The 23,459-nt window shown below is 37.6% G+C and overlaps 1 protein-coding gene across 4 annotated transcripts in view; it reads right to left on the bottom strand.

The window, feature by feature from the left end:
* VWA8 (von Willebrand factor A domain containing 8) overlaps nucleotides 1-23,459 on the bottom strand; it is a 368,120-nt gene that overhangs the window by 90,954 nt on the left and 253,707 nt on the right. For 3 of the 4 annotated variants that reach the window (XM_045053514.1, XM_045053516.1, XM_045053512.1), the window contains exons 30-37: nucleotides 23,317-23,427; nucleotides 22,309-22,373; nucleotides 21,753-21,878; nucleotides 20,465-20,574; nucleotides 19,481-19,635; nucleotides 14,679-14,874; nucleotides 6,797-6,878; nucleotides 2,661-2,865 (exon numbers count right to left, since the gene is read on the bottom strand). In XM_045053514.1, the coding sequence (XP_044909449.1) occupies nucleotides 2,661-2,865; nucleotides 6,797-6,878; nucleotides 14,679-14,874; nucleotides 19,481-19,635; nucleotides 20,465-20,574; nucleotides 21,753-21,878; nucleotides 22,309-22,373; nucleotides 23,317-23,427 (1,050 nt within the window). The remainder of the gene's footprint in view (nucleotides 1-2,660; nucleotides 2,866-6,796; nucleotides 6,879-14,678; nucleotides 14,875-19,480; nucleotides 19,636-20,464; nucleotides 20,575-21,752; nucleotides 21,879-22,308; nucleotides 22,374-23,316; nucleotides 23,428-23,459) is intronic. The other variant, XM_045053513.1, reaches the window with a different exon arrangement.

Below are 23,459 nucleotides of genomic sequence, written 5' to 3'. Positions count from 1 at the left end.
CTTTTAATTTCTACGATGTAAAGTAAGTCCATTTTGCCACTAGATGGAGATCGGGTTACTCTGCCAGGAACAGGGAGAGGGCTGGAACTTAGCCAGCGAGAAGTATGGTACTAAGAACATATTCTCTTTTCTCAATATTTCTAGAAAGGCATTTTTCAAGCTCCTGAACCAGGAGGAGACATATGCTGAATAAAAGGCCCATAAATGAGGAAGAGCTTGAGGGATCGCACCGTACGGGAAACTGTAAAAGACATATTTTGCTTGTTATTACTACTGCTCCACAGTGATTCCCATTTAGGTCTGGTTGTGTACACTACTTGTAAATAATAACAAGAACTGGTCTACATGCGAGCAGTTAAATATACTCTCATTGTTAAAAAAATTTTTTTTAAAGTTTATCTACTTTTGAGAGACAGAGCATGAGCGGGGGAGGGGCAGAGAAAGAGAGGGAGACACAGAATCCGAAGCAGGCTCCAGCCTCCAAGCTGTCAGCCCGATGCGAGGCTCGAACACTCGAACCGTGAGATAATGACCTGAGCCCAAGTGGGACACTCAAATCGATCGAGCCACCCAGGCGTCCCTGTGCTGTCTCATTATTGACCAAGCAGGGAGAAGAGGACAGATCCGACCAAAAAATAAAACAACGTTAGACCATCTGGGCAATTAATCCTGTCTCTTTAGACATAAAGATGTATGCTTAAAATTTGTTTCTCAGTTTGAGTATGTAGATAAATATATATTTCAATATCGACCAAAATGGATCAAGGAACATCAGAGATGTTAGGAGAAGGTTGGATAACAACTATTCTAATTTTCCAAATGAAACTAACATTCACTTCTGAATTGTGTAACTTTCTTTCTGAATAAGTCTTATTTCTGTTATAGCTGAACTTTGAACGGGAGACATAAAGTTATGCATTTTCTGGAAAATGTTAGGTCTGGGAAGGATCAGATGTTGCTCTGCATACTGCAGCCAAACCTTTTGATTATTTTTGAGATGTTAGATAATATATTTCTGTTCATTTCTAACTTAATAACTATATATATTCATCCAATAAATATTTATTCAGTTACACAAAAATGAATGAATAACTTGTGACAGTTTAAAAGAACAGTTCCATTTTTTGTCAAATAGCTTCAAAGGCCAGTGCAATTAGGATATATGAGTATGAGCATACACAAATATATTAATTGCCTGTTGTGTATCAGTCACTATGCTGGGAATAGAAAGATGAACAACAGAGTCGGGGAAGTCGCTGGGAAAGAAGAGTGTATGGCTAACCCACAAATAGGGGTTAATTTTTGTAGCAGTCAGGACCAGTTATGAAAATCATGTGTAAAATTCTTTTTTAAAGTTCTGTTGTGGAAGACACTTAATTTAGGCCACACTCTTGACCATAGGAAAAATATGACCTTTCATCTCTATGACACATGAGGAATTGAAATAAAATACAAGAAATTCAAATACAATAGTATTTACCAATCTCTGTAATGAAAAGAGGAACTTAATTCAAAGGGAGAAGAAACTAATGTTCAGGATAATAAGAGAATCAGAACCATAGTTAATTAATTTTCTAATTATTGTTATGGATAGTGACCAACATTCAGTCTGTTGCTATGATAGATTCATTGCGCTTAATGGCATGTTTATGTTAGAGCAATACATTTGTTTTAGCTTAATTAAATTAATATATTCATACCCTTTCAAAAGAAGTTGAAGTTGCTTGCCTACATTGGTGTCGAATTTTCAGAATGTTCCTATAAGGTTTTAAGAATCTAAGAGAAATATGTATTATTCATTCACAATTATTCTCCTTTAAGGGAAATCAGAAAAATAACCACACAAAATAGTAATTATTAATCAAGTATCAATGGAGTAGTTTGTAGAAATTTATCTTGTGAATTGGCTCTCTGCAGAGCAACACAGCTGGCAGGAACCCGCCTTTCTTTACTATCTTGCTGGATAAGAATGAAGCATAAACAGAGACGTTTTCTTCTGAAGATTAAAATCAATCAATTACAAATAAATCCTTTTATTATATGCTTTAGTATTTATGGGTACACAGCTTTCCTCATTGGTTCCAGACCAACTAGAGTAGGTGGTGACTGAGTCATTTCTGGAGTTTCCTCTCACTTTGGTGACCTATTTCCATATTTCTTTTCAGGGCAGGGCTAGGTCTATCTACTGCTAAGTTTGCATTATCTGGAGATAAGGAAGTTGGTAAAAACACATCTTTGCTGGATGCATAATATACGTATCTTCTCTAGTCTAAAGGTTTTGACCTTATGGTAATGTGCTGCCTTTTATATCAGTATTTCTGCCTCCTTGGTAGCATGCAGAGATGCCCAAGATGATGGTAATAAAAGAACAAATGCAAAGGTGATGCTAGAAGCTGATTAATGCTTGGGGTCAAACAGAAGCAATTGTCTTGTATTCTCATGTTGTGATGTGAGGAACTTGTATATTTAAGCACTGACCGCAAAAAGGGCTCCTTTTAACTTTCCCACTATCTAGAAAAAGACACGTCTTTTTCTATTATGAGAAATTAGGTATTTAAGTAACTGTATTTAAGTTTTGAGGCCAGAGGTTTACTTCCATTTGGAACTAACCTTATACGTAAATATGCACCTTTAAGAGGGAAAGTGGGTTAGAGTGGTACCTGCATATGTCTGTCACTGTCTTGTCCAATCATGTTTCTCCATTCAATGAGTGATTGCTGCAGACGTTCAAGTCCAGTTTCCCAAAGCCTGATGTGACCTCCCATATCGACAGTAATAACAGCACCTTTGCCCCACTCAGCTAGCAATGCATCTGTGTCCGAAATAGTAGACAGCCATGTGGTATATGGTGAGAGAGATTCTGATCTGAAAAGGAAATTACAGTAGTCAATCAGTTGGTAATAACGAAGCTAGTTTACCTAATTGTGGTTCATTAAACTTGCTATAAAGAATTCTAATAGTAAACATATTAAAAGATACCAAGAGATCCATCTGTAAGAAAAGAAATACACAGGTATCTATTGGTTACTTACATTTTTCTGTATTTGTGGACCCCCGATTGTATTGGCGTTCACTGTCAGAAAGAAAAGAACTCTAAACCAACTCATATCTCATGCACCTGCAATGTTAGACTCACTCCTCAGGGGTCTAAGTTTCAGTCTAAGTGCTAAAGCTGATATCTTTTCTATGGGCTTTACCTGCATTTATATTTAATAGTTTGCATTTTCTGACTTAGGAAGTTACAAGAATTTATAACAAGGAATTTATATATTTGTCATATTATATATATTTCATACATATACATATTTGCTACATATTCATTTCTAGGAATGCAGTTTTGCTTCTATGAGTCAACTGCACATTTCCTTTTTCTAGGTATAGCCTTCACTATACAAAAGAAACAGATTAGAAATTCGAATTACCAGCATTGGCTCTCTAAATACATCTGATATTTTCTATGTAAAATAAATGGTCTAAAGGTGGAGTCTCATCAGATAATAAAAACATAATAAACTATCAATGTAGATTCGGGAAACCACAAAACCACTATATGTTGGGTCAAATCTTGTAACCTCCTAAACAATAAACCAAGACTACCTGACCTTTTTTTTTTTTTTTTTCCAGTCTGCCTTAGTAGATACTAAACACAGGTGACACAGCCAGCTACTCTGGGACACAGAAGCTTTAAAATATGTTTATATGAAGAAGATGGTAACTACTGCTTCAGTGTTTCAGAGCTACTTTACAATAATAGGACTCAAAGAAGGCAACATTTGACATAATACAGGATTTATCTCACGTTGCTGCCAGAAATATTTGCCTTAGGAAAAAAATTAATAGGTACACATGGTGAAGTAAAGGGCTATTCAAGAATAATGAAATTTATCTACGTGAAACAATAATGTTTGTAATTCTTCCAAGAGCACTCAAGATGTATGACTGTTGAGTACTGTATCTACTGGCTAAATGTTTAACTCTTCATAGTATGAAACTTGAAATATGTCAAAATATGTCAAAAAAAGGGTGAAAAAATCACATTTACTGCAATTTGCTCTAGAATCTCTTCTTCACCTTGTTTTTCATTTTTAAGTTTTATTTATTTATTTTGAGAGAGAGAGAGCATGAGCAGGGGAGGGGCAGAGAGAGGGAGAGAGAATCCCAAGCAGGCTCTGTGCTGTTTGTGGAAACTGACGCAGGGCTCAAACTCATGAACTGTGAGATCATGACCTGAGCCGAAATCCAGAGTCAGATGCCCAACTGACGGAGCCACCCAGGCGCCCCTTCTTCACCTTGTTTTAAATGCATATTCCCTTTTATACATAATAGCAAGGTCTTTAAGGAACACATAGAATCATAGTAGAGGGAAGCCCAGATTTACATACACCCACACATGAGAGCTAGGCAGTATCATTTTACAGATGGAAATAATACAAAAATTTGAGGAAAAATACTCAAATTTTACTGGGGGCAAAAGTGATGTACTCATTTTGGTTCTGTAGTTACATGCAATGTCACTGTATTTTCTGTTATCTGAAGTTAGCCATCAGATGGAAAATTCCAGCTATCTAGCAGAATGCTAAATTTAAGCAACTAGCAGGAAAACTGAAATCCAGATGGGTTGTTCTCTTGGACTGCATATATGCCAAAAATGGCAATAGCTAATCTCAAGAGAAATTCAGGATATACTGATAATGAACAGACTCTAAATCACGTGGCACTTGAAATATGGCAAGTCCAAACTGAGATGTTCCCAAAGTGTAAAATAAATACTGATTTCAAAGACTTAGAAGAAAAAAGGAATGTAAAATATCTCATTAAAACTTTTATATTGAATATGTGTCAAAATGATGACATTTTAAATACATCGGGTTAATAAAATGTTTAGTTAAAGTTAATTCCACCAATTTCTTTTTCCTCTTTGAATATGGCTAAGGAAGGAACATAAAATGACATTGCATTATATTTCCGGTGAACAGTACAGCTCTAAATGAATGCATTACAGTGACCAGTTGGCACTGGCTATATACACAGCTGCTCTTCCAGATGTTGTTCCTATGGCAGGTAGAACATGGTCCACATAGAAAGTTAAAACGGAAAAACAACAAAATAAAGCCTAGGGCCAATGAGGGAGAAATTAAGAGAAATATTGGAAAAGATTATTAATGCTTTAGAAATGTAAAAAACAAAAAGTTGTTCTTTGCTTCTGTTGCTTGAACTAATAGTATATTTTAATAAGCATATAATTCATATGGAGTAAGGAATTTCCCCAAATGACCAAAAGCCATTTTCCATGAAATTGACAAGGTGAGATGCTCTAAGAAGCCATACTTCTATATGTTGGAACGAGTAAACCTATTTTTTTGAGTAATGCTTTTATTCTTCATATTTATTGACCTTGATTAAGGGTCCTAAGAAATAAAGCTGTGCTTCTGAGTTACTGTGTACTGTCATGCTGAGCTATTTACTTCTAGGGGTTAGAGGAATGGGTGCAAACGTGGCCTGCGGGTGCCGTGGATGACTGACAGCCTTGGTGTGGCTGGCCTTTCTCTCCTGTTGGATGGCTCTCCAGGGTCCTCTGCTTGGCATCTCAGCTGAGGCTTTCACCCTTGTGTTGTGAGGTCTCAGTTGCCTGTCAGGAAATATATGTTAGTAGGGGGATGTGATGTCAATCTAGGCCAAAGCAGAGTAAAAAATTAGAAGAAGGAGGAGTTGGCCCCAGGGGGGCAATGTAAGGAAGAATCTAGGCCAGGTGGACCAGAGCAGGGGCTCAGTTAGGCTGAGAGAGAGAGATCAGGCATGGATGCATCCAGAAAGGGATGGGCTACTGGAGAGGACACCTGTGCTCCTCAAGGGTAGACACCAAACACGTTGTTTCCCTTCTGTATCCTCCATCCAACTGGTTTGAATACTTTGCTTCCGTCATTGGACAATAATAAGAGCAGTGAATGATCATGAGTTTCATTCTAAATCTCTGGAAGCCTTTAGCTACTACATAGCCTTCACAACCGCAGATGCACAGTAGCACATTTAAAAACAATATTAAACAAATGCTATTTAAATTCCTTTGACATTTTGAACACATTTGCCTCCAAAAACTAATATGTAAAGTTAATAGATACGGTGGATGGAGCTAGAGAGTATTATGCTAAGCAAAATAAGACAGTCAGAGAAAGACAAATACCATATGATTTCACTCACATGTGCAATTTAAGAAACAAAACAAGCAAGCAAAGGGAAAAAAATAAGACAGAGAGCGATGAACCAAGAAACATACTCTTAACTGTAGAGAAGAAATTGATGGTTACCAGAGGTGGGGGGTAGGTGGGGGGATGGGTTAAATAGGTGATGGGGATTAAGGAGTGCATTTGTGATGAGCACCGGGTGATATGTGGAATTGTTGAATCAGTATATTCTATACCCGAAACTAATATTACACTGTATGTTAACTAACTGGAATTAAATAAAAACTTAAACACATTTAAGAAGCCCGAAGATTTCTGCAATACTGAAAATGCTATTTCAGTTACAGAAAAACTTATTAGGACAGATCAAAAAAGAGAAATGAAGCCTTGAAGTTTGTTAGACTTATACCTATATGACATTTTTCCCAAATGAAAATAAAAATAGCAATAAACCATGCAGAACAGCAGCAAGACATAAGCCAAGTGCAACTGGGGGGAAAAAAGAGCTTGCTATTTAAGGAAGCAAAAGCACACATTTATTCAGAGCACTTGGGAAGACTTGGCTCACTTTCTATCTGACATACAAACGGAGGACAAAGGTGAAAGTGGATTACCTGGGAATAGGGATGTATCGGAGTTTCTTTGATCGAAGGTCAGTGATTTCCATATAACCAGCTGTTTGTGGAGGGGTAACATCTACAAACAAGTCACGACATTGAGCAGAGTATTAAATTACAGCAGGATAGCAAAATAAGACCAAAAGAAAGCATGAATGTTGCTAAAAGTGGAATGAAGTTACCAGTACACTCAGGCAAAACTCTGAGACCCACCTGACAAGGTCCTGGGCCAAGTCTAGTCTCTAGGTTATGTTTTTGTCAAGGAAACACAAAGATTGTCAAATACATGCATATTAGGCTATGATTCTTTGCTGTCAGAAAATTACCCAAGTTCTTTTCATTGTCTTTGCTAGCTTCCCAAGATGAGAAGTTTCAGCACTTAGAGTTTATATGAAATTATTTCATCACGTGAATTCTGTTTTTCCTTCCTGGGAAGTCACAATGACAGTATAACGTAGTGGAATCAGTACCCACTTTGTAATCAGACTGGCCTGGTATAAAATCTTGGCTCTGATATGTCCTAATTGCGTTTTTGGCTGGTCAAGTTAATGATCTCACTGCTTTTGTCATTTGTGAAATGGGGGTAACAACAGCATCTGAGCATCATAAACATCATTTGGGGGATCAGATGAATTGGGTAATTGCAAAGCGCTTAATTAGCAGTTGCTCGACACACGGTACCTGTAGTAATGAGGGCCACGCAAGACGGGAGAGGGTGAGGGGAGCATGGGCCAGTGAGGTGAGGGCTCTGGATCACAGAAACTATGAAATGGTGGGGGAAGAAGAGGGGAATGACATAGAGGGGCCAGAGCTCCCATCTCCAGTTCTGGAGGTGTTTCCAGGAGGATTCCAGGGGCCTGCTGATTTCTTTTCCAAAGCCTTGAGTTACACCACCCATCATCCCTAGCTGCCACTGCTGTGTCAGAAACTCTGCTTAGTCCTTTTTTTTTTTTTTAATGTTCATTGATACGAGAGAGAGAGAGAGAGAGAGAGAGAGAGAGAGAGAGAGAGAGACAGTGTGTGGGAGTGGGGAAGGAGCAGAGAGAGAGGGAGACACAAAATCTGAAGCCGGCTCCAGGCTCTGAGCTGTCAGCACAGAGTCCAAAGCAGGGCTCAGACTCACCAACTGTGAGATTATGACCTGAGCCAAAGTCGGCGCTTCACCGACTGAGCCACCCAGGTGCCCCAGACTCTGCTTAGTCTTTACAGGTAGTATTTTTAATACTGACAACAAAGACTTATGATTCCTGCTCGAGAGATGAGGAAGCTGAGGCTTACAGAATTATGGTAATAATGTGACTTGCTTGTGGCGACATAGCTGGAGGGTGATGTAGGCGGCTTTCAAACCAGGCCGTTCCAGCTTTGAAGTCTCTGCTCTGTCCACCACTCTAAACAGCTCCTACCTAGGCTGACCCTAGGGCAACAACTTTTAAAATTGTTTTACAAAATATTGGCTATCAGTATCTCTTAAAAAAATCTCCCTTACACAGAACCCATACTTTAAAAAAAATTTTTTTTTTAATGTTTATTTTTGAGAGAGAGAAAGGGACAGAGCACGAGTTGAGGAGGGGCGGAGAGACAGAGAGAGAGAGAGAGAGAGAGAGAGAGAGAGAGACACACACACACAGGATCTGAAGTTGGCTCCAGGCTCTGAGCTGTCAGTACAGAGCCTGACGCAGGGCTCAAACTCATGAATCAGGAAATCATGACCTGAGCTGAAGGTGGATGCTTAACTGACTGAGCCACCCAGGCGCCTCTACAGAACCCTTACTCTTAAAGATTTTCTCGGTTGTCTATATCTTATTACAATTCCAGATTAGAATGAGATATCCAGGATGTTCACACTGGATTTATCCAATGTAGTTTCCAAAAAAATTAAAAACTTCACATTTTTATTTCATGTTTTTAGCTGAAGATTTCTGAGTTAGACCATCTGAAAAATTCAAAACTCAAAATATCTCTTATTTATTCAACAAACATGGTTAAGCTCACTTTGCACCAGATACTATACAAAGCACTGAGGATAGAGAAGAAGGAGGTTGATTCCTCCCTTATTCAAGGTGCCCAAAGCACAATGAGGAAAGTTCCTTTTAACCAAACCAGACCGAATCCAACCCACCGAGGGCCTTTCGGGACTTGGAAAAGACTCCAGGGTGAGACTCATGGGCCTGGGGCCAGGTATGAGCTGCAGAGCAAGGCAAGAAGGAGTGCCAGGGGTCAGAGGTTTAGGAGGAAATGGAGGTAATGTCCAGGGATAACAGAGGGTAAGACAAGAGAGTTACTATGGTAATCTGACCACCCAGCTCAATTGGCTGTCCCCTGATGGCCATTTACAGAAAACAAGCATGCTTATCATCTGTCACACAGGCCTGCACTGGAAATGCTGCCTAGGATAGAAGGTCAGTCTCGGATAAAGTTTTGCACCATCTATCATTTTTGACAGTTCCTGTGGCTAAGACCCAGCTGAAGTAGGTTGAATTATTTATGGACCCAGGTTCTTTGCCAAAAATGACCAGTTACTGAAGAGGTTGGGATGCCTAGAGCTGTCTAGCTAACAGACTTATATTTTTGGCTTGTCACTCATGGGAACTTTTTTCATACATAGCAGAATGAAGCTGAGCTATGGCCATCAATGCTTTTAGATGGCCTGTGAAAACAAAGTAAGTCAACTTATTTTAAAATATTTTTTTTCCCTACATCGTTTTTTTCTTTCACTGTGCAAATTAATTCCATGGCATAAAGAGGGTGAGAAAATGCAATAATGACTGTGTCTATTTCAAGAAGGAGAAAGCAAGAATTTTACTCCTGGTGCTAAAAAATATTTTTCATGTATCAGAAAAGGCAATTCATGGTTATAAAGCACATCAAAGCAGTATTAAGGGTAGTGGTAGCGGTGGTAATGGTAAGTGCTTGAAAAATGATCAGAGTTGATGTTTACTGATTTGAAAACGAATCAGCTTAGAATACATGATTGAATTAAGGAAGTGAAAATCGTGGCCAGACTTCCCTGCAAACTTAGCCAAATCCTTGTCAATCCGTTTTAAATGTTTCAACGCTGTAGAGAGGACAGAGGCTCAGTAAATTTCCATTACATTTATAATCCAGGTGGATTTCCAAGATAGGTGTAAGCTACGCGCGAGGATGAGTTTACCAATGATTAAAGGGAAGTCACGGCTGCAGTGCTTCCTGCATAGTTCCCGCAAACAGTGGGGACAGCTTATGTGCACAGTGCCAAGGTTAGGAGGAGGTATAAAAGCTGTCAGGCAAAACAACCACGAACACATTCAGAGGGAAGATGAAATTATATTAAAAAATTCACTCCTTCTAGCAATGTAATTTGATGGACATTTGTTAACTGCCAGGTTTAACGCACTTCTGTGTTTACAGATTAAGAGTGATGTGTGCCCTGCAATCGTGCCAATGCCAAATCTTTGAATTTACTCAAAGTTCAAAACACAGGGCATCAATTTCAATCCAGAGTCATTATTTTGTGCTTAAAGAGCTGAGAACTGTGATAAAAAAACAAAAAAACAAAAAAACAAAAACAGCTAACATTTCCCTAGATGAAAAATGATTGGAAGAAAGCAGTAAATCTCTCCTCGTTTGCATTAAACAAAAGCTATACCATCTTTGTAAAAGCCACCAAGAGAGTAGCCTTTACAGTTTCTATTGATTTCTTTAATAAAAGGCTGATATGCAATAGTTCCTGGCTAATCAGATAGATGGTTGGATTCTATTTACTTAAAAAAAATTTTTTTATACCAGCATCAGCTCAAAGATTGCTTCTTAACCAGCAAAAGTATGTTTGACGCTATAATCTTTTCACTACTACTTTGGAAGTTATATACTCAATTCCTAACTTACCAACACATCACCTTAATATCATTGCCTTCTTCCTGAACAATGTAAGGCACTAGAACACTTTAACATCAGTTACTCCTCTCCTAACTTATAGATGATAATTATCTCATAGTTTTGATATATGCTTCTTAAAATTTCACAAAATTTCATTACTTTTTATCCCTTATGATAATGCTTGTTAGTCACATATTTATTCTTTTTTCATGTTCTCATCTGAATGGGTTGATCCCTAGATCTGTGCACAACTATCATCCTGGTATCTCCTTTTGTCATTCTCCTAGTTTTTTTTTTTTTTTTAACAGCCCACATTTATAAAATTCCTCCTGTGTGTTAGACACTATGCTAAGCACTTTATATACGTTTGGAATATTTAAGGAATTCTACTTAAACAAGTGAGGGGAAATAAAACTCCTGGCATCTAAGAGAAAAATGGTAAAAGATATAAACAAGCAATTCTCAGAAGAGTAAATTGCAACATGTAAAAAGATTCTTCAAGTTACTAGAAATTAGGGAAAGATAAACTGAAACCACAATAACGGGGTCAGATGCCTACAAGAGTGGATAAGGTTGGGGCACCAGGAACCCTTTTATGTTGCTGGAACAATGCTGGGAAACAATTTGATAATGCTACTTTTAGATAGATAAATAGATAGATAGATAGATAGACAGACTCTCAGCATATATACAAGGAGAGGGATATAAGAATATTCATTGCCCACTATCTGTAACAGCAAAAATTGGAAAGAACCTAACTGTGCATCAACAAAGACCAGATGAATAAACTGTAATATGTGCAGCAGTGAAAGTAAATGAAAGTGCTATTGACATGGATGGTGACAAAGATTATCTCCTTTTTTTTTTTTTAATGTTTTTATTTATTTTTCAGACAGAGAGAGACAGAGCATGAACGGGGCAGAGAGAGAGAGGGAGACACAGAATCCGAAGCAGGCTCCAGGCTCTGAGCCATCAGCCCAGAGCCCGACGTGGGGTTCGAACTCACGGACCACAAGATCGTGACCTGAGCTGAAGTCGGACGCTTAACCAACTGAGCCACCCAGGCGCCCCAAAGATTATCTCCTTTAACCAAACTCTGGTCAGGCTCTTCTGGATCCTCTTCCCAAACAGACCCCGACTTTTGGGCTTCTGTGTCCATCTCTGTCTTGTCCACTTTCAGCGAGAGTCCTGCTAATAAGTAAGTTTAGCAAGAATCCTCTCCCTCGCCTCAATATGTGATCAGGTTCCTCATCCTCTACTCCCCCCAGGTAAGGTCTGATCACCCTGGCCTGACTTCAGCAAGAATCCTGTTAGGTCGATTTAGCCCATAGGTTTCCTTATCCCTGATTTCCTCTTAGTAATTTTCTATCCACTGATCCCTACCAACAGTTAGAGGATCTATACTACCTGATTTTGACACTCGTTATAAACTACAAAGCTAGGAAATAACCAAGACTGTGCTGTTAGTGAAGGGATAGATACAGAGATCAATGGAACACAATACAAAATACAGAAACAGACCCAGACATAGGTGGTCAGTTGATTTTCAGCAGAGGTCCGAATGCTGCAATTCAATGGAGAAGGACAGGTTTTCCAGCAAATGATGCTGGAACAGTGAGTATCTCCATACAAAACTATGAGTCTCAATCCATACCTTGTGCCATTTAAAAAAAATATTATCTCAAAATGGAGCATCTAAAACTATAAAATTTCTAGAAGGGAAGATTTTCCCTTCATCAAGAAGGCAGAAAATGTTTGAAAAGAATATATCTGATAGTGGACTTGTATCCAGAATATATAAGGAACACACAAAACTCCTAAAACAAATAAACAAACAATCAAAAACACCAAATAACCTGAGGGCAAACAGTCAGACCTTTCACTAAAGAAGGTACATGTGACAAGATGCTCAACATCATTAGGCACTAGGGAAAATACAAATTAAAATCATCATGAGCTATTGCTACACACCTGCCGGAAAGACTGATGACACCAAGAACTGGTGAGGAGGCACAACTAGAACTCTCATTCATTGCTGGTAGGAATGTGAAATGATTGCCACTTTGGAACACAGGTTGGCAGTTCTATCATATAATGTAAAAATGCCATTCCTACGTATTTACCCAAGTGAAGCAAAGACTTATGTTCAGAGATCTGTGCATAAATGTTCAGAGTAGGCTTATTCATTATTGTCAAAAAGTGGAAATGATCCAACTATCTACCAACAAAGCATGAACAAAGCATGCACATATACACAACAGGTTACTACTTGGCAATAAAATGAACTACTGGTACACAAAACAATATAAACGATTCTCAAATACATGATATTGGGTGAAAGAAGCTAGACTTGAAAGACCATATACTATATGATTCCATTTATATGACATTCTGGAAAAGGCAAATCCGTAAGGACAGAAACAGATCAGTCAGGGGTTAGGGAGTAGGTAGACAGGTTGACCACAAAGAAGCACTGGGGGGGGGTGGTTCTGGAAAGATGGAACTGTCCTCTGTTCAGTTATGGTGATGGTTACACAACCGTATGTGTTTGTCAAACTCACAGAACTATATACAAAAAAGGGTGAATGTTACTCTGTATAATCTGAAACTTAATAAGAACAAATGCATACTTTAAAAATATCACTCTGTCTGATGTGTGGAGAATGGGTAGGATGCGGAAAGAGTTGGAAGAGGAAACTCTCAAGAGGCTGTTGCAATATTCTGGTGCAAGATGGCAGTGATTTGGATGTTGGTAATAGAACTCTAGTCAAGTGGGTAGATACAAAATACAGTAGTCAGGCTGTATCAAAAGGACATGATGATTTGTGATTGGATTAGATAGAGAGGAAGATGAAGAAGAAGTATCAAGGCTGACTCCCAGGTTTCTGGGTAGTTGGAGATAACACTAAATTCTGGTATAGAATTTCTTGTATTTCCTGGGATGCCTTCATGGCTCTGTACCTTTCACATAGGATTCCCTGTTCCTGAAACAATTCCTTCATTTGATTCAATCCCATTTATCCTTTCAAGGGTCAGCTCATCATCACCAGTCTGGACTGTAAGCTTCCCCTTTCATAGATCACCTTGTGAGTATTCCTACCATGGCACTGTACTGAGACTGTCACTTTCTTTACCTGCCTCTTCTACCATAAAAAACATTTTGAGGAAATGGTGATTTATTTGGAAGAAGTGAATTCTAAATATTATCATATAACCAGGACTTCCAAACCCAGTAATAGATTATAATACATGTAGCATTATAGTTCTTAAGTTCACGGTGATATAATGAATGTAAACACAGGACAACATATTACTACCACTACGACAACATATTACTACCACTACGATGCAAATAATAATCTGTGGCTCAATGATCAAACATTTTCATAATTATCCATTATGATGAAAGCCTATGTGGTCCAGCAAAAGTAGCTCTAGACTTGGGACAGGAAGACCTTAGTGCAGATCTGGGCTCTACCAGCCATCGGTGCTGTGGCCCTTGGCACGCCATCTTGCCTTCCTTTGTCAGCTTCCCTGCATATAAGCTAGAGAGTACACTGATGACAGAATGGGGATTTGAAGATTAAATAAAGGTATATAAGGAAAAGTGGCACAGGACCTGGCATATATCTTGCGGTAATAAATATAAGACGACTTTGAGAGAACTACTAAGTGAATCAGTCTGCATGAGTCCCTGGTCTTTCATCATAAGTCGGGCCCCATTTTCTATGCCTAGTAGTCTAAGAATTTTTAAAAGTCCCTTTGAATACATCTTCTAAGTTAAGTTATTGTACAGATTATAAAGCAAAGGAAAAAGAGTTCTAACAGCAGTGGCTTCAATCAGAGACTGCGAGAAACTGACTGAAAACTTTCTGAGCCCACCCCTCGGACTTTTTAAGCTGCTAGATCCTGGTAGACTTATCCACATTTATAAATACAGAATGACAATGATAAGTTAAATATCCCTACCAAAAGAAAACTAGGTTTACTACTTTGGCAAATTAGGAATTGGTAAGTTTCTTACCTTTTGGGTAGATATCTTTTAGAGGGACTTCTCCTGGGGGCAAAATCCTGACTATCTGATTAGTATCTAAAAGAGTCACACAATTGCTCTGCTTTGGACTTTCACTTGTTTTCTTTCCTCCATAGAATGTTGTGTCAGTGACATTTGGTTTATGAAGAGATGATGGCCTTTTCCAAGAATAGACTTCACTGGGTGACTGAAAGAAAAAAAAAAAAGATTAAAGTACCGAAACATAGTTGACCCTTGAACAACACAGGTTTGAACTGTGAAGGTCCACTTACATGTGGATTTTTATTACAGTAAGTGTATTTTCTCTTCCTTATGATTTTCTTTCTTTAATTGCAATAAGTGTATTTTCTCTTCCTTATGATTTTGTTAATGACATTTTCTTTTTTCTAACTCACTTTATTGCACATATGTAATGTATATAACATACAAAATATGTGTTGATCATTTATGTTATCAGTAAGGCCTCCAGTCAACTGTAGGCTATTAGTAGTTATGTTTTGGGGAGTCAGATGTTATATTTGTGGAGTTGTGATTGTGTGAAGGGGGTCAGCACCCTATATCCCCTCTTGTTGTTCAAGGGGCTATGGTACTATAAACTATATTCACCACACCTGCTACAATGCAGCCCTTTAAGCAGATACCGGTGGTAAACTTGTATTTCACAAGTATAAGAAAACCAAATTATTCCTTGACCTTTTTGAATCTGGCGTAGACAATAGCTGCTTCACCAATAATTATAATTTTTAGGCAAATGTGAAACATAAAACATATATATATATATTTTTTACCTTGAAATAAATGAAACAAATATCTGGTTCATTCATTCTTTAGCATAAGGAACAGGACATTACCAGCATTCTGAGGTCCCTGAATGCTGTATCCCATTCATATCTCCTGTCTGCCCTAGATGTTTATAACTCTTCTGGAATTTTGTGTTATTTTTTCCCTCTTGCTTGACTTCAAATTTTTACCAAATATGTATTTATCCTTTCCTACTCCAAGATCATAGACATTCTCCTATGTATTCTCTAAACATTTTAAAGTTTGTCTTTCACATTTAAATCCTAAACCCATTAGGGATTTATTTTTGTGAATGGCATGAGGCAGGGATTCATATTCGTCCTTTTTTCACATGGATAGCTAATTGTCCAAATACCACCAGATACTAAATGGCACTGATTAACATTGCTATCATAAAATACAGTTCTCTATATGCATGCATCTGTTGCTGGGTACTTCATTCTGCTCTCTTATTTATTTTTCTTCCCCCACGCCAATAACACACTGTCTTAGTTACTGAAGCTTTATAATAAACCTTGAAATTTAGTAGGTTCTTCTTCAGCAACGTCTTGATTATTCCTTGTCCTTGCTTTTCCATAAAAATGTATGAAAGTTGCATTTGCTCTGTATCCTTGTCAGCACTTGTTACTGTATTTTTTTTATTTTAGCCATTTCAAAGGCGTATATAGTATCTCATCATGATCTAAAAAAATTTTTTTTATCTTTAATTTTTTTATTATAATTTATTGTCAGTAAAAAATTAATGTTTATTTATTTTTGAAGGAGAGAGAGACAGAGTGTGAGTGGGGGAGAGGCAGAAAGAGGGGAAGACACAGAATCTGAAGCAGGCTCCAGGCTCTGAGCTGTCAGCACAGAGCTCAATGCAGGGCTTGAACTCATGAACCATGAGATCATGACCTGAGTCAAAGTCGGATGCTTAACTGACTGCGTCAGTTAAGGTGTCCCTTTCATCATGACTTTAATTTGCATTTCCTAAATGACTAATGATGGTGAACATCTTTTCATGTACTTAATCTCTGTATCCTCTTAGGTAAAGTCTCTGTTTAAGTCTTTTGCCCCCCCCCCCTTTTTTTTTCACATTTACCTCCAAAGTTATTTCTATATCTATCTAAATATATTGAAAACTGTGAGTTCACACAAATAAATCCAATTCCAATTCAACGAGATTCATTTTAGTCTTTATCTGAAACTCCCTTCTAATGAGAAACTAGATTTCATTATCTTTAATATATTTACTTTCTAGCTCGGTTCTACTGTATGTGACTCATATCCCATCCCATTACTAACCTTCCTTCCTGGGCAAATGCCCTCCTTACTCTCCTTGGTCCTGACAGTCCACACTGGGCTACGCTCATGAAAGGATGCCCTCCTTGCCTTACTTGGGCGCCTACACCATGTTACTTCTACTTCTTCATGGGCACCGTCTGCATCCTGCCTGGAGTGAATTCCCATCACAAGTGACGACACCCTCCCCCATCACGGATGTCCTCACCTGCTCAGTCTCTGACCTCTGATACCTCACACTGGGTCACTATTTGCCCGTTTTCTATATTGGAATATTTGTTTTCTTGCTCTAGAGGTGTTTTATTTTGTTTTGAGAGAGAGAGAGAGAGAGAGAGAGAGAGAGAGAGAGAGAGAGAGAGAGGGAATGAGCGGGAAAGGGGCAGAGAGAGAGGGAGACATAGAATCTGAAGCAGTCTGCAGGCTCTGAGTGTCAGCACAGAGCCCAATGCGGGGCTTGAACTCATGAACTGAACTGATTGTGACCTGAACTGAAGTCAGACACTTAACCGACTGAGCCACCAGATGCTCCAACTTGCTCTTGAGTTTTAAGAAATCTTTATATGTTCTAGATACAAGTCCTTTGTTGGAAATGTGATTTGCCAATAGTTTTTCCCAGCCTTATCTTTTCATTCTCTTAACAGTGTCTTTCACAGAGCTAAAACTTTAAATTTTGATGAAATTCAATTGATCAAAAATTTTGTTATGGATTATGTCTAAGATTCTCAGTACAATGTTTAATAGAAGTGGCGATAATGGGTATCCTTGTGTTATTCTTGATATGAAAAGGAATGCTTTTAGTGTTTCACTATTGAGGATGATATTTGCTATAGGTTTTTGTGACTATGTGGCATGAAGTTAGGAAAGTGATAATAAGCTTATAATAATTTAAGTGCCTCTGATAATGCTATAAAAAGTTAATGAGAGGTGACATACCCCCTTATTGATAGCTTTATGAAGGATTAAAAGAAACTCACATAAAAGCAGGAAGGCACTGTGATACAAGAGAAAGGATACAGATTTGAGGGTCAGTCACACTTGACTTCAAATCCCAGCTCCCTCACCCATAATTTGTGTGTCCCAGGAGATATATCTTCTCTGTTTGCTTCTTCATCTATAAAACCTTGTAAAATTATTTTAAAAATTAATTATCATGCATGAAAGGTTTTAGAATAGTGCAATGCCTGACTTTTGTGTTAGGTCCTAAAAGGTATGACTGTTACCATAAAATGTTGAAAGGCTCCTTAACTGACCCTAGTCTTTCATTTAACAAATATTCACTGAACACCTCCTGTATGTTGTGTGCCATATTAAGTAGGGGGAGATAGAGCTTTTTTTAATGTTTATTTATTTATTTCGAGAGATGGAGAGAGAGGACCTGAGTGGGGGGAGGGGCAGAGAGAGAGAGGAGAGGGAGAAGTGGGGATAGACCTTTTAATTTAATAAGGTTACTAGTCCTACAGGCTATAAAGGATTCCTATAAGGTTAATACAAATGGTGTCTTATACTCAGTGTAAAATACTTTTACTTTCTAAATCTTTATAGTGACATTACATTTCTATACTAGTTTCTTCAATTGGAAGATCAGTATTTTAAAGGATTCCACCTTCAGAAAAATAGCTCTAGCATTTTCTCTATTGATGACAGCACTCATTAAGAAAGCATACTAAACACAACTCTCATTCAGTCAAGGCTGCAGTAGACACTATATTCCAACAACATGTTTCATTTTCAGTTATATAATACCATAGCAAATGCTTTCTCCTTGATAATTAGGAAGACATATGGCAAAATCCTAAGCCACATATTATCCACTGGGTTTTGGATTTCAAATGCCTTATACCCTGAAGTACTCATCATTCATTAATTACATTAAAAAGTTGAGCTTATGTGAGATTGGTGTACCATCATGCAGAGCCCATGTTTTTATCTTTAAATGATTCTATTTAAAAATAAGAGCTACAAAGGAAATTATGAAAATTAAATGTTTAATCAAAACACATGGAGCTACCTCTAAGGTTATTAGATGGCAACATGGACTTAAATCACCTTTATATTTCATTTTCCCACATTTCCATCAGAGGAAGATGGGACCTAGCTTCACCTGAAGTCAATTACAAATAGTCCCTTCTTTACACATAACAGTATGTAATGGCAGGAGGGACCATCTAAGGCAGATTAAGTTGAGACTATCACCATAATCTGGATGCTGCAAAGACACAGTAAGTCAGAGCAAAACTCAGCGGAAGGTGAATAGATGTTCGTGAGTGTTGAAAAAATTTAATTGACAGTAATGAGACCCCAACAAATTTAACTTTAAAAAATTCCGGAAGACATGTTATTTTGTTAAGTTTCCAATGTTCCTCTTGACAGATTACACGAGCACACAACAAGACAATATGATATAAAATTACCATCAGTAGGTTAAGCAGTTAACTGTATCACATGAACTCCCATGTATAGAGAATACGGGCTTTCCCTTACGAACCAATATAATTGCATTACCCTATAAATGGTAATTTTAAAAAAGCAATGAAACTCTTTATGTAGAATGCATTTTTTAATGACTGATTTGGAATATAGTCTTGATCTAAAATGTTTACCAGAATATCATTACATTTTTAATCACTCCTCAACTAGCCTTATAGATTAGAGGCTAAACCAAGTAGAAAAAAAACATCTATTAAATAATTGAAAATACTGGTGCTTACCATGAGATCTGGGAAACCGACAACAACCGTAGCATAACTAGTCTCATCTGAGAGAATTCGGTTAGGAGAGGCAATCTTTTGTCCCACTGCTGAACTTAGATTTTCAGATGATAGTTGATCACTTGAAATTTTATGAGGTATGCTGAAATCTGTTTCTGCAGTGGCAGAGAAACATTAGATACCATATGCCCCTACAATGCTCCAGGAATTAATTTTTGCAAGATTTCATTCTTGCCAACTCAAATAGAAAAGCACAAGTTAAAAAAGAGAAAACAGTTTAATTATATTCATGGCCTTTTGTTTGAGAAAACTCCATTTTTACAGTCAAGGTGTCTTCTCTAAGTGAATGCAAGTATTTACTGAATTCAAAATTTTATTAGCGCTTAAGAGACTCTTAAAAACTGAGAACAAACTGACGGTTGATGGGGGGGTGGGAGGGAGGGGAGGGTAGGTGATGGTACTGAAGAGGGCATCTTTTGGGATGAGCACTGGGTGTTGTATGGAAACCAATGTGACAATAAATTTCATATATTAAAAAATAAATAAAATAAATAAACATTAAAAAAATTTATTAGCAATGCATATTATCACTAATAGCACCCTGAAGAAATGATGTGAAACTGCCCTAACCAGTGCTGGTAATGGTATGTTTTAGATTTTTTCCATAAGTACTATTCACCCCCCAAAACTGTGGTGAATTAAGTAGACATCTAATGGTCTGTGTAAAAAAAGAAAAGATGCTACCCTAAAAGACTATTAGACTTGGCACCTGAATGTATATAAAAATTCTGATTTCTCTGTTAGAAAAATCAATGACAGAACTTAAAAAAAGAGTAGATTCTCATTTACTATTTCTAAAGTAGTTACTAAGCTTTCCCTTTTAGTATGAACTTAACATATGTTGATGTTACTGCTCTAAAAGGATTCTAGGGGACTGTAAGCACGTACCCATACAGTCATAAACACAAAGAACATGGGATTTACCTTGTATGACTCCAAATCCTGTGCTAGGCAGCTCCTCTTTCAATGCGTACAACTGGCAAACCCCGCTGTCCTCAGATTCGATGTGTGCAGGCTTAGTTAAAAGATATTTCCTGCAAACAAACAAAACATCTAAGTGAAAAAAGTTCTTCTTTTTTAATAATTGTGAGTCCAGACTATGAAAAATCAGAATTCTACCCCTTTCCCCCAAGGCTTCTTTTTTATATTCAGAGTAAAATTTGTAGTTTCTGAGTTACCTCATGAATTAACAAATAACTTCTCAATACTGTGTATAAGGAGCAGCACATAATAACAATGCACTAATAAATATGAGCCAAAATCTAACACTTCCTGTAAGAGGAAGGGCTGCAAAAATAATAATAATAATAATAATAATAATAATAATAATAACAATAATAATAATAAAATAAATAAACAAATAAATAAAGCAATTCTAATGAGAAACTACCCCCACCCCTGTATCATGGGACCCGCTATTGATATGACTGTTTCATCAGTCAGTCAGTCAAGAGGGAGCCTGGTCTCTGATTTCTGACCAGCTGAGGGACAGAAGCCCTAACCATTGTAACCACTGTAATCCCCTTGATCTACTTATTTTTAAGATTTCTAAAATAGGGATGTATAAATAGGCAGACATCTTTTGCAGCAGGCTACTTCTGCTTGTGACCCGAGGGGAAGAGAGAGTCTGTATTTAGCCAGTAGAGGTAATGTGTGAGAGAGGGGGACTTAAAATTTACTGTGCACCCTATTTATGTCAAGTGCATATAATGGCCCTTTCTTCAAGAAGTGTATATAGTCCAATGGTGGCAGGCAACACAAACATGAACATAACTAAGTAAGAGCAACCAAGATAGAATGAAGAAGAAACTTCTAAGGGGTGAATTCTGTGAAGTTCCAAAAAGGCAACAGTTCTAGGGCAGAGACTATGACCCTCTGAAGAGAGGATAAATCAAAAATCTATTTTGAAGCATCTCTGGTTTGGTAAGAATACAGTGGATTCTCAATATACTAATAGGAAAAATCCAAAGAAATATGGATCAGACATAAAAGTCATTATGTTTCTACTGTTCATTTCAATGTCATTCTCTGAAACACTTTCATGATTCCTCCGTGAAGTGATATTTAATTGGTTTTCATTTTTTCCCTCCCCTTCTTCTTTCACCTATAGAGATGCCAAATTCAGAAACTGTGTGTGAAAAGACAGACTGGAAGACAGAACAGTAAGGATGCTGGGTAAATGCTCTATGAGACGCTACGTAAATCCACCCACTGGTGTGTTCTACTCTCCACCAGAAGCCACTTGTCCTCCGCTACAAGGAAGACTGTCTTGAGGTCGATGGGAAGTGAGATGGTGTGTGTTCGCCCTTCGAGAACATCCAGCACAGTCAGGCTGTTCCTGAAAGAGGAGAAGAAAACTATCTGAAAGGAAATGATGAGGGTAACGATTGAGTAACAATGGCACAGTCATTTCATGATACTTCATGCAACCCTGAAGAGAATGTTTTCAAGACTAAATAATAATAAAGAGAAATGTTAATTGAGAAAACAGATCTATAAAACTCTAAACTCTGTAGGGGTATGCATAAGAAGAAATAATGGATGCTGATAACCGCAAAGCTGGCAGTGGTGGTACTTTGAAATTAAGAGCACTGTCTTTTCTTAGGTCTGGATTTAAATGTTCTCGCAATGTGGGATGAGTTGCTTTTACAATAGCATATTTGTAATGTGGTTATATTGGTTTTATAATAAGCAAGTATAATTAAATGAGGAAACAGAATGGGCAAACTCAGGATCCCAGTTTAAATCTTCTATAGCAAAGCACTCACCCATTTTCTTTGTAGAATACTAGCCAGTTTTTGTGCGAAAATTCTTTACACATTTTATAAGTTTCCTAAAGACAAAACCAAACAAAATATTCACATTAAATGTGTGAGATGCAGTCATGTGTCTTCAGTTGCTTTCCCTTAAATAAAGTTCTCCAACATGTAAAACATGTAATCCTGTGAGAAGCCGCCTCTTTATTTACTCCAAGGCTCTTACGGTGATGTGGATTTAAATACAATTCAAAATTTATTGTGAACTATGTGCTAAAACATCTTTTAGGATAAAAGTTTAAAAAGTAATGCCAAATACTGGTTAGAGATAAATATGCTATCTGGCAAGTAACTGTGGAATTTATACCATAATATAGACATAAAGGAAATACTGCTTTTTGTAGATTTGGATGTATTTACGGCATTTAAAAACATCTCTCTTTTTTTTTTCTTTCCATGGTCTTTTAAGACTTATGTATTGCAGGGCAGAAGGTAAGTCGTATTTTATATCCATTACCTTTCTCTGAATGGCAGAATAAATTCTCTTGGGTTGGCCTGAAACTTATTTACTAGTTTAATTTAGTTAATAAGTTCAAATGTTTATTCATCTAGTAGGTGCACTCGGGTGTCATACTTGTCAGTTTATCATATAAATCCAAAACATAAACATATTAACTCAAAAACAGTTCAGTGACTGCATGATTAGGAATTTGTCATGAATATCACCCTCAAGAAGCCCACGAAGCTCTATCACTATTATAGCTCAGTCCTGACAAGTCTTCATGTGAATACGATGTATACAAAAAAAAGCTATTGGTGTTAGTTATATGTGTATCAGTGTCTTACTTATATGTGTATCAGTGTCTTTTCATATTGCGTTAAAATCTACAAGCGCACAATAAGAGAATTCTCTTGTGCTGTAAATAAAAGGCCCTGAGAAGAATGGCCATGCATGCATCTTTAAGGTAGAAAACTACAGAAGTCCTTGGCAACTTGCTGGACAAGTTGGGTATTCCTTACAGCTTCCTCCTTGTTCCACCAGGAAGATTTCTTAGGTGTAACCTCTTCGGAAGGGAGGATGAGACGTCGAAGGGCTCGGCTAGTGGTGTCTAATAAGAGGATGACATTACTCTGGAAATAAAGAGAACAGTAAACAGCTCAAG

Source organism: Felis catus, chromosome A1, assembly GCF_018350175.1.
Source record: "Felis catus isolate Fca126 chromosome A1, F.catus_Fca126_mat1.0, whole genome shotgun sequence".
Lineage (NCBI taxonomy): Eukaryota > Metazoa > Chordata > Mammalia > Carnivora > Felidae > Felis > Felis catus.
This window is presented reverse-complemented; position numbering and strand designations above follow the sequence as displayed.